General features: G+C 55.4%; 1 protein-coding gene across 5 annotated transcripts; it reads left to right on the top strand.

Annotated features, from left to right (window-relative positions):
- The first annotated feature begins 1741 nt into the window (after nucleotides 1-1741).
- Nucleotides 1742-10421, top strand: DNAJB5 (DnaJ heat shock protein family (Hsp40) member B5). Of its 5 annotated transcripts, none has more exons than XM_050760786.1 (5): nucleotides 1742-1828; nucleotides 2683-2824; nucleotides 5199-5443; nucleotides 8258-8859; nucleotides 9018-10421. In XM_050760786.1, the coding sequence occupies exons 2-5, from the start codon at nucleotides 2757-2759 to the stop codon at nucleotides 9249-9251; spliced, it is 1149 nt and encodes a 382-aa protein (XP_050616743.1). In that variant the 5' UTR covers nucleotides 1742-1828; nucleotides 2683-2756; the 3' UTR covers nucleotides 9252-10421. The 5 variants fall into 5 exon arrangements, with proteins under 5 accessions (XP_050616743.1, XP_050616744.1, XP_050616746.1 ...); XM_050760787.1 differs by having other exon boundaries at nucleotides 2680-2824; XM_050760789.1 differs by lacking the exon at nucleotides 2683-2824 and adding an exon at nucleotides 2511-2623.
- The last annotated feature ends 919 nt before the right edge of the window (nucleotides 10422-11340 follow it).

The following is an 11340-nucleotide window of genomic DNA, read 5'->3' as shown; positions in this document are numbered from 1 at the left end:
CCCTCCCCTCCTCATCCCCCTCACCCCATCTCCCCATCCTCTCACCACTCCCTCTCCCTACCTACCCTCCCTCAACCCCATTTCCCCAAATTCCTCATGCTCCTCATTCCCCCACATTCATCACCCATCTCTGCTCCCCTCCTGGCCCCCAACCCCACTTCCTCTCCATCCTCCTCTCACCCCAAGTCTCTTTCTTCCTTCACACCTCATGCCCCTTTACCCTTGGGAGCCCCATAGTGACTCCTGGCACGAAGGCAGGTAGTGAAGAATCTGCAGAACTGACCCCAGGACCCTGGCCCCCTCCCTGCTCTGCTCTTGGCCCAGGTACTCAAGCCGCAGTTTCTAGCAAGACCTCATGGGTGTCCAAACTCTGTCTCTGGAAAATAGGAAAGAAAGAAGTAAAGGAGAGCTTCTGGCCTGACCCTTCCTTTATCGTCAGTCCCCCAGCACTCTTCCCCGACTTCACCCCCAAATTACTCCCTCCCCACCCCCGCTCCCTCGAGCACAGATGGGCCTGGGAGACAGTGACGTGGGCGCCAGGCACCGTGTCTGCTCGAGTGGCGGCTTCCGCCGGCGACCGCCTCCGCAGCCCCGCCTGCTCCCTGCATCGGGGACACTGGGGCTGAGATCTAATGACTTAATGGGGGGTGGGGGAGACTAGAGATTCTGAGGGTAAGGAAGGGGATCTTGGGGAGTGAGATGAAAGATTAAAGGGGAGATCTAGGATAGGAGATCGGGGGTGTAAAGAAAGAACCAAGAATAGGATAAAACGGATCACTGCGGGAAGGAAGACAGGAGATCATTGAGGGCCAAGAAGGAAAGGGCTAAAACACAGGCACTCCAGGGGGAAGCAGGATGAGAGACTGATTAGAAAGGGGACTGAAATGGGCACCGCGGGGTCGCTGAGGAGGGGCGCGAGGATGAGGGGCTGTACAGAGGGTGGGCGGGGGAGACTCCTGGAGGCGCCGGCCTGGGCAGAGCCATCCGTTTCCCTCAGGGAAGAGGTCCGGAGGGCTCTGAAACCCGGCATCCGTGGGGTCTGTTAGAGATTCCGTTAGGTCACGTCAGGCCACCGCGGGGTCAGGGTAAGGTAAAGCTAAATGAGGTCAGCTCGAGGTGGCTACACCGTTGGCTGAAAGGCGAGTAAGAAGCGCTGACCTTTTGGCCCCGGTCCAGGGACTACACCTCCCAGAGTGCACTGTTCTCTCCCCCTTGCCCCCAATGAAGAAAGAAAAGAATGCACGGCCGCACGGCCAACTGGTGGGTACAGTTTTCCTTTAAGGCTGCCTTTGACGTCGCAAGGGTTCCAGAAGGTTCTCCTGGGATTCGAGCAGTGGCCAGTACGTCCCACCTTCTCAACCCGGAGATTGGACTAATATAGTTGCCCCGGGCTCGGGTCTGAGTCTCAGGCACGAGCCAATGAAATCAAAGGCCGAGTGGCGTTGCCGCCCTCTGTCTTTTTCACCAATGGCACGACAAGATGGCAAAGAGGCGTGGTTGAGTGATCCCAGAGGGCGCCAATCAGATCCATACCAATCACTGCCTGGAATGTGTGCGCGTGTGGCCGGGTGACAGGGGCGGAGGATGGGCGGCTATCACCAGGCCGCTTGTTGAAAATTGCCCAATCACAGCAGAGGCTGAACTGAGTGACGGGAAGGCGGTTCAATGGGCGGCGCGGAGGCGGAGCCGTGGGGGCGGGCTCCCGGTCCCGCTGTCGGCGGCCGGCGGGCAGGCGACTCCTGTCCCGGGTGGAGGCGGCGGAGCCGGAGCCGGGGGAGGGGGCAGCGGCTGTCTCACGGACCACGGCGGCGCCCGCAGCTCCTCACCGGTGAGGGCGCCGAGCCAGGACTCGGGGGTCCCGGGAGCGGGGCGTCGCGAAGCCAGGGCTCCTGGTGTTGGGGGGTTGGGACACTGAGGGCCCGTAGGCTCTGCTGCCGTGGGGGTGCGGGGCCCTGGGGTCTGCAGGGTGCTCGGAGTCCTCGACCCGGGCTTGGCTGTTACAGGGGGCAGCCAGCGTCTGAGCCGGGGAGGGGAGGGGAGGGTCGGGGAGGGGAGGGGAGGGTCGGGTCGGACCGGACCAGATTGGGTTCTGTGGGACGGAGGCGTCTGTGAGCAGGCCAGCCAGCCAGAGCGGGTGACATCACCGACCACCCTCCCCCGCCCGAGCCCCCTCCCCTCCTCTCCTCGCCGCGCCTTTTGTCCCGGCCGAGCTCCGCTCTGCCCCGCCCATCCGCGAGGGAGGAGACTCCCGTCAGTGACTTCATTGAGTAGGTTCTTGGGGATTGGGGTCGGGTCCTCCCCAGGGAGAGGCGACAGGAGCTCACTGCCTCTCGGGCCCTCACAATCACACCTGTCACAGGTACACACGCTGCCACTCACAAACACACGCTTGCACTCCCAGCCTCACTGACACGCTGCCATACAGCCGCTCACAGCCAGCCAGACACTGCTGCACCTGAGAGCAGGTGGCCACGGGTCCTCTCCCTTCACTCTCCACACCTGGGGATCAGGTCCGGCACCTGCTGCGCCAGATAGGCCTTGCTGGGCACGCGCCTCTGAGAGTCCGAGGAGGTGGCTTCCAGAGCTGCAGCACTTCAGGCCGGCTCCGGTGGAGCGATCAGAGGTGAGGGGCTTGGCTGGGCATGTTTAAGCGCACAGTGCTCTCCTGCCCACCCCCAGCAGCACCCCCACTACAGGCCCGAGGAGCTTTCCGGAGCTTCCCACACTCCTGGGGAGAAGACTTCTTAGCCAGCTTGATGTTTAAAATTCAGCTGGAGCCCTTAAAACTTCGAGCGTGGACGCTGAATGGGTTTGTAAAGTTTCGGTAAGTCCCTCCGGAGAAGGGCACTCATACCCATACCCAGTCAAACCCTCCACACGGCCATCCCTTCCATTGCCTTCCTGCTTCCTCCACCTCATCCTCATCCCCTCCGTGACATACAGGGACCCCTCTCCTGCCTCACCTACATATTTGAATGAATTGCACCCCTTATCATTCCTCTTATCTCAAACCCTTCAGGTATCCATTTTCCACAGACATTTCCTCCAATATTTCAACTCTCTACATTCCTCCCTTTCAACCCATCATTAACCCATTTTCCACCTCAGCCATTTCCACTTGTCACTCATCCCCCTCCATCAGTACATCATTTTCGGTATCAGCCATCTCCCCTCCCTGTACCTCAACAGTCCCCCTTGCCATTTTCTCCCCATTTTTCCTTCCTGCCTCTACCTTAACATCCTCCTCATTCTTCTCCATCAAAGGCAGTGCCATGCCATGGGGCTCCTTTGTCATTCCAACACGTGGCCTGTGGGTAGGGGGGAAGGGAAGGAGGGAGGAAAGCAGAAGTAGAAAAAGGAGGCAGATCCTGAAAGAGCTTGCCCTGTATCTGTGGAGGCAAGAGATGTATGGGCCTAGAGCAGCTAGCAGGTGGGTACCAGGGAGGAAGCTGGCCGGGTGCGGAGGTAACGCAGGGACAGAAAAAGGAGGTGGGTGGTTGGTGAACTGTTCCACTGGCCCTCTGCCTGGAAGCTGCTGTAGTTCTCTGGGGGCACCCTCTTGGTGTGCTAGGGTTCCTTCCCAGTCCCAGGGAGAAGAAGGTGTGGGTTGAGGCAGAAATGGCAGACCACCCCCAGCTCCCTCTCAGACGGCTTTTGCTGCCATTTCTGAAAATGGCTGCCCCCCCACCCAGGGTGCTCTTTCTTCTCTGCCTCTCCCAATCCCCCCCCTACATCTCCCCCACAGACGTGACATGCTGGTGGGGGGTGATGGGGGAGTACCCGCCTTTGTTGAGCCTTTTCTTCGTCAGAGAAAGGTGACTCCCAGAACCATGAGTCAACCCAGCCACCTGCAGCAGAGCCTATGGGGCAGAAGTGAGGGCCATTGTCCCTGCCCACCTAGGCCTTGGGCACCTCCCCCTTACCCGGTTACAGCCCTCACTCCTGCCAGGACACCCTGTACACCTCCCTTCTGTGAAGCAGTCAGAGGCAGAAAGGCAGGTCTCAGCTGTGGCTACCAGCCTAGGACATTGCTAGAAAGACTCTGGTTCTCCTGGCTTTGGCAGGGGTTGGCCAAGTCTCAGAAGGGCTGAAAATGGTTTCTGGCCATTCCCCCAGAGAGCTCTAGCTACAGGAAAGTCCCCCTTCCCCTGATATCCACCACAGACACACCGATGGAGGGAGACTGGAATGGAAGAATTTGGGTTGTGCGTTTCTCTTAAAACAAATGCTCCTGCACCCACCTTAAAAGGGACTCAGAGGAATATGGGTCTGACGCTGGGCCAGATCCTAAACTGCAGGGCGGACTGGGGCGCAGGGTGGGGCTAGGAGAGTATTAAGGAAATGGTGGTTGGTTAGTGCCCAATTGTCTCCTAACAGCTGGGGTTTAAAAAGTCCTGTCCCCAGGATGCTTTTGTTCACTCACACTGGTGCTTAGGCGGCACAACCCTCACAGTTTTGTGTGTAGACGCTGGGAAATAAGGGAACCGTTGCCCTGGTTGGGGGAAGGACAGTATCGCACCCCCTGCTAATGAGGGAGTTGGAAACAGCAGTTTCCAAAGGCTGTGAGTCACCCTGTGATCTGAGTCACACGTGAGGCTTAGCATCTTCAGGGGGTGGGGGCGGGGAGGCCTGGGGTCTCCAATGGCAGAGAGGACTCCAGACACCCATTCCCTGACTCAGTCTGGCTGGCCAGGACAGCTGGCGGAAGACCCAGGCCTGTTCCCAGTCCTGGGCCACTGCCCCAGCTGCCCTCAGCCTGGGCACCATGCCTGAGGTGTGGCGTAGGAGACCACGATGCTCAGGTGACCTCACCCGTTACACTGACCTTCGCCAGCTCCTGTGTGTGGGTCGCTCAGTCCATGGTGCCACCTCACTCAGCAGGGCCTCTCAGGGGTCCTCAGACTGGCCCAAGGACCAGGGCCTCCGCCTAGCCCCAAGAGTGGGCCACAACCTTCATTTTCCTGCTGGGAAAACCCAGGAGGTGAGGACAGAATCACAGAATTCTAGAATGTCAGAGCCGGAAGAGATCATCTAGTCCAAACCTTTCATTTTACAGATGGGGGGTATACAGGCCCACAGAACAGGCATGACCTGCTGAAGGTTACCCAGAGAGTCATTTAGGGATTGCAAGATCATCAGGAACAGGGCTGGGGCAGAAGAGGAGAAGGCATCAAGTCTTGGCCCTGGGTTTCTTTCAGAAACAAGGAGACCAGTGCTGGTCCAGTGGCTGTGATGGGAAAAGATTATTACAAGATTCTTGGGATCCCATCGGGGGCTAATGAGGATGAGATCAAGAAAGCCTACCGGAAGATGGCCTTGAAGTACCACCCAGACAAGAATAAAGAACCCAACGCTGAGGAGAAGTTTAAGGAGATTGCAGAGGCCTATGATGTGCTGAGTGACCCCAAGAAACGGGGCCTGTATGACCAGTATGGGGAGGAAGGTAAGAGGGCAGCACTCTAGCCCAATCCCGGACCCCTCTGCTTGGTAGAGGTCCTGGGTGCACCAGTTTGTGTAGCAGGGAACTGGAGGCTGTGGAGGGGTGAGGGCGGCACGGGTTTCCAGCACTGCCACCCAGAGGAGACAGGAGCCCACCCACTACCCAGCTCAGCTCACCCTAGTTCTCCCCGCCTCTCTATGCTCCCTCCCTCCTTGGGTTCAGGCCTTAGAGAGGTCTGAAGCAAGAGCCAGAGGCCTTCCCCGCCCTTCTTTCCTTCCCAGCCTTATTAGTCCTGCCTGAAGTCTCTGCTGCTTCATTGGCTGATGGGGAAGGTTGGGGAGAGGGAGTGTGTGGCTCTCTGAGGACAGAGCATTTACATTCATCAGCATAAAAGTCTGGCCCTTAAGCAGCCTGGGAATTAACTACCAGAGCTCTGAGCAGAAATGGTTTTCCCCTTCTCTCCCCCAGTCCTGCCTGCTTCTGGCCAGCAGAACAGAGGTGGAGCTTTGCCTCCCAGAGGAAGTGGCAGGGATCCAAGGGTGGAAGGGGAACTGCTGCTGGCATCTTCCCCCTTCCCTGGGGTAGCTGGTGGCCATGGGGTGGGAGGCAGGAAAGGCCCAAATAAAGCCTCTGAGAGGGAGGCCCCTCCCAGCACATCCCACGGCCATGATGTAGCTGCTAATTCTGGGCCTGCCCCTCAGGGCTGCCTGCCATCCGCCAGCCACAGGCACCTGTCAGGCTATATTAAGAGACATTGTCACGCTGAGGACTCTCCTTCCTGGGAAGAACTGTCCTTCCTCCCCAACAGAATCCACGTTTCTTTCACATTCTCCTCCTCTTCACCCTCCCCATTCTATCCTCAAAACTAAATGGGCTAATCATATGTAGATAAGAAGGTTATTTTCTTCCCCTCCTCCTGGCCTTGTGTTCCATGCCCCTCTGTGCACCCTCGTCCTCCCAACTCCCTCTTCCTATTCTCCATGCTGCCGGTTCCTTCCATTCTTCCTGCCTACCTCCTAGACGTGCCAACTCCCAGATTCACCAGATACCGGCTGGCACCCCCAGTATTCTTCCAGCTAAGACATTTTTCTCTCTGGCATGGAGCAATGGGAGGGATAGGAGTGGGAAAGAGGGAAGCAGTGCAGACACCATGCCACCATGTGACCTGTCTTGGAATTGCACCCATTCCTCCATTCAGCCTCACCTTTGTTTAGAAAGAAGGCAGGAGCTGGGAGAGCTCCCCGGAGATACTTCACCCCTTCTGCCTAAGTGAAGGGGTCCAGACGCCAGGTTCTGATGCAGAACCCCATCCCAGGAGGGCCCCTGAGGATGCAGCATGGCCTTAAGGGGACCTCCATGACCTGGGGAGGGAGAAGCAGCTTAGAAATGTTGGTTATATTTCTGTCCACCCTGCCCAATCCCCAGCAGCCATCTATTATAGAGCAGTTATGCACACAGACTCCGTGTGCAGCTCCAGCAAGGGACAAGTTGCTCCCAGCTTGAAAGGGGGTAGCAGTGGAAGAACAGAAATCTCTATAGAGAGAATTACCCCTTCCCTTCATCATCGGTCCAGCCTCCCTCCCTCTCTCACCAAGCTCTGCCAGGCTGCTTACACTTGCTTGATAATCAGCCCCTCGATAGAAGGAAAGAAGAGATCCTAGGTCTTGGGGGAGGGGTGAAGAGGCAGCTGCCACAAGTCCCTGAACCGTCTGCCACTTGTCCTCTCTAGTGAAACTCAAATCTGCCCTTGTGGTTCCAGGAAATAAGAGGCTAATTTAGGCTCAGATCTCCATGATCAGTTGAAATTCTAGATAAACGGCCTCAAAGAGAAGGGTCTCTTTCCTAGCCTAGACCCCATCCATAGTCTCCATATTCCAGAGCAGTTTTCAGTGTGAACCCTCTCCCCACATCCCCCACTACCGCCAGCACCTCCTCCTCTGCAAGAAAGCTGCCTCCAGGAATCTGAGCCCCTTAGGACCCGACAGAGAGAGCAGCTAAGGTCACCACCTGCCACGTGCCAGCCCATTCATGCATTTTGGTTGCTCAACATTAGGTGTGGGATATGGAGTTCGCTGTTGTATAACTCCAGGGAGCTCCATTCCCATTGTAGTCTATGTCTGTACAATGTGTGAATGACACTCCCTAAAGTTGTGTAACACCGAGCAGAGTGTGGGAACAAAGCATTTGAAAATTTTTTCTAGAAAAATATCTCTTCATCTCCAAGCTAATGAGCTTTCCCACTTTTTAAGGCCTCCTGATTTCCCATTTGAGCAGGAGTCAGGGAAAGAGGAAATATTGCTAGAAGCAGAGTGAAAGTGGTCTTCCTCCTGGGTTGCATCCCTACCCTATTTACGACTGTTCACTTACCAGCCCCCTCTGTGGTCACATCCTGTCTGATTGCCCCTTGTCCTGTATGTCTTTGGAGATAAGCAAAGATTTGGGAACCAGGTATGACTTGTAATGTGATACCAGGCTAGTCATTCAAAGCTTTTTGAGACACCTTTGGACCATGAGTATGTGGAAAAGATTACAGGACTGGAAGTCACATCCTCTAAGTCCTCTAGTCCTGGCTTTTCCACCTATTGGGTAAGCCAACCTCTTTGAATCTCAAGTTGTGCATTGTTATTAAATATATAATTAGGAATGGAAAATAATCTTGCCAGAAGCCTTTCTTACTCTATTAGCCTGGCCCTCTCTGTGGGATTTAAATGTTGCCTCTTTCTCTAGGCCTGTGAACTGGGAGCTAGAGGGCAGGGGGAAGACACTGGGGTGGGGCCAGGATGAGCCACACTGCCCCTAACTTCTCCTCCCCTCTAGGCCTGAAGACCGGCGGTGGCACATCAGGTGGCTCCAGTGGCTCCTTTCACTACACCTTTCATGGGGACCCCCATGCCACCTTTGCCTCCTTCTTTGGTGGCTCCAACCCCTTCGATATCTTCTTTGCCAGCAGCCGCTCCACTCGGCCCTTCAGTGGCTTTGACCCAGATGACATGGATGTGGATGAAGATGAGGACCCATTTGGTGCTTTCGGCCGTTTTGGCTTCAATGGGCTGAGTAGGGGTCCGAGGCGAGCGCCAGAACCACTGTACCCTCGGCGCAAGGTGCAGGATCCCCCAGTGGTGCACGAGCTGCGGGTGTCCCTGGAGGAGATCTACCATGGCTCCACCAAGCGCATGAAGATCACAAGGCGTCGCCTCAACCCTGATGGGCGAACTGTGCGCACCGAGGACAAGATCCTGCACATAGTCATCAAGCGCGGCTGGAAGGAAGGCACCAAGATCACCTTCCCCAAAGAGGGTGACGCCACACCTGACAACATCCCTGCTGACATCGTCTTTGTGCTCAAAGACAAGCCCCATGCACACTTCCGTCGAGATGGCACCAACGTGCTCTACAGTGCCCTGATCAGCCTCAAGGAGGTGGGGCCTAGTCAGGCTGTGTGTGTGTGCTGGGGAGATGGTGGGGACATTCCCCCTCTTCCTGCCAGCTGGCACATTCTTTCCCCACTCAATCTATTTCCTTCCTTCCCACTCACCTTGCCCCACCTTTTCCTCACTTTCTGCTTCGTCTTCCCCAGGCGCTGTGTGGCTGCACTGTGAACATTCCCACCATCGACGGCCGAGTGATCCCTTTGCCCTGCAATGATGTCATCAAACCAGGCACCGTGAAGAGACTCCGTGGGGAGGGCCTTCCCTTCCCCAAAGTGCCAACTCAGCGGGGAGACCTCATTGTTGAGTTCAAAGTTCGCTTCCCAGACAGATTAACACCACAGACAAGACAGATCCTTAAGCAGCACCTACCCTGTTCCTAGGCTCTGCCCCAGCCAGTCCAGAGCCTACCACAGCAATACCCCCAACACTCACTTCCACTCAATGTGCACCCAGCTTGATGTCCACTGGACACTGGCAACTTTTTTCTAAAATGCAAAAAAAAGCCACTGGTTTTCAGGAAAATGTTCCTGTCCCTGACCCTTTCAGAGCTGGGCTGCCTGGGGGGAGTGGGAGGGAGGTGGGGAGAGCTAGCCCAGGCCAGGGGTCAATGTTCATGTCACTAGCTTTGAATCCAGTTTCCACTGCAGTGGCTGGAGAGTGACCTGAGTGCTACTTGAAGATATGTAGAGATTCCTTATCCATGCCTGTACATAGCATGTCCTTCTCCCCTCAGCTTTGCTAATACCAGTCCCCTCCCTTCCCTTTGGCTTCCTGCTGTTGGGGGCAGAAGAGAATAGAAAGGACATTGCTTTCTCAGCCCCACCCCCAGGTCCACAGTGTCCGAGGTTATGGCACACATATTCATGCACAAGCAGCACTCACCTAGAGCTGTCTGTGCCTCTCTGGGAGAGAGGAGAGGGGATAAGAAGGGAAGGTTCACAACCTGTGAACAGGACTTGAGCACGAGACACTTTTCATCTGGAGCAAGGTGGTGAGCTCCTCAGCAGCCTCCGCAACAGCTGCCCTGCCTACACCCACAGAGCTGGAGGTTCTATCCTCCCTGCTGCTCTCAGGAGTGTTCAAGGGTGGAGGGCAGGGAATGGGGCCTGAGGTATTAAGGCTAAGAGGTTGGGGGCAGGGCCCATGTCCCAGCCTTCATTAGGAAGGGAAAGGGCTTTGGGGTCAGGTGGCAGCTATTCCCCACCAAGAGATTCAGGGTCACAGGTTTTTCCCCACACCTCTGAACTCAGGGCCTAGCCACCCCCAAACTTCCAAATCCCACTTTTGTGATATGTGAAGCTACTTATTTCTTACCCTTGGAGGCTGTGTGGGGAATTTCCAGCCCTTTCATGCCTGTGTGATCCCGCCCCACCCCCACAGTTGTATAAAGGTCATAGTGAAGGAGCTGGGGGAAGACTGCTTCAGCCAGATCCTGGGGTGGGGTCTTTAGGTTTTCTCACTTTGACAAGCCCCTGAATGTTTTTATAGTAGTTTTTTTGTATTTTTTTGTAATGACAGTATTATGTAAAAAATAAAGTATTTTAAAAATATGGCATCTGAGCAGGAGCAACAAACCAGGGATGGGGGTGGGTGAGGAGGGCCACTGTCACCCTCCCTCCCGGGCTCTGGTCACCGTTGAGAAGCCCAAGCAGACCCTCAGTATAAGCTGAAGCTGACCCCTGCCTTCCTCTAAGCCTCCTGGGATTTCTAAAACATACGCTCCAAGCACAGCACAGACAGAAAGTACCACTCAGCTATTAGAGGAAACATCTATTTGGGAAGGAAAAATATCCCTGCTCATGAGAGACAGAGACCATTGTCTTCAGATGCTCTAGCATGAAAACAGATAGATTTTCTCTTCTTGTCTAAACTTTCTCTGAGTCAGATAAATTTTCCTTCTAGGAGAAAATTTATCTTCTAGGAGGGGATGGAGGACTTCTTTTTTTTTTTTTTTTTTGAGACGGAGTCTTGCTCTGTTGCCCAGGCTGGAGTGCAGTGATGTGATCTTGGTTCATTGCAGCCTCCATCTCCTAGGTTCAAGCAATTCTCCTGCCTCAGGCTCCCGAGTAGCTGAGATTACAGGCATGTGCCACCACACCCGGCTAATTTTTGTATTTTTGGTAGAGATAGGGTTTCACTATGTTGCCCAGGCTGGTCTCAAACTCTTGACTTCAAGTGATCTGCCTGCCTTGGTCTCCCAAAGTGCTAGGATTACAGACATGAGCCACTGCTCCTGGCGAGGCTGAAGGACTTTCTGGCTAACTAGAAGAGACACATCCCCGAAGACAGAGCCTGGCCATTGGAGAGGGTAGCCAGAGGTACCTGGCCTCCTTGGCCCATGCTGGTGAGGCCTGGCTATGGACACAGACTCCCTGGGAAGCATTGAACACAGCTGCAAATCCTTGAATCTCACAGTTATCTGGGGATGTCTGTCCTGCCCTCTGACCTGCCCATGTCTACTGAGACAAC

Source organism: Macaca thibetana, chromosome 15 (genome assembly GCF_024542745.1).
Source record: "Macaca thibetana thibetana isolate TM-01 chromosome 15, ASM2454274v1, whole genome shotgun sequence".
Classification (NCBI taxonomy): domain Eukaryota; kingdom Metazoa; phylum Chordata; class Mammalia; order Primates; family Cercopithecidae; genus Macaca; species Macaca thibetana.
The sequence above is the reverse complement of the archived record's forward strand: the minus strand, read 5'-3'. Positions and strand labels throughout refer to the sequence as shown.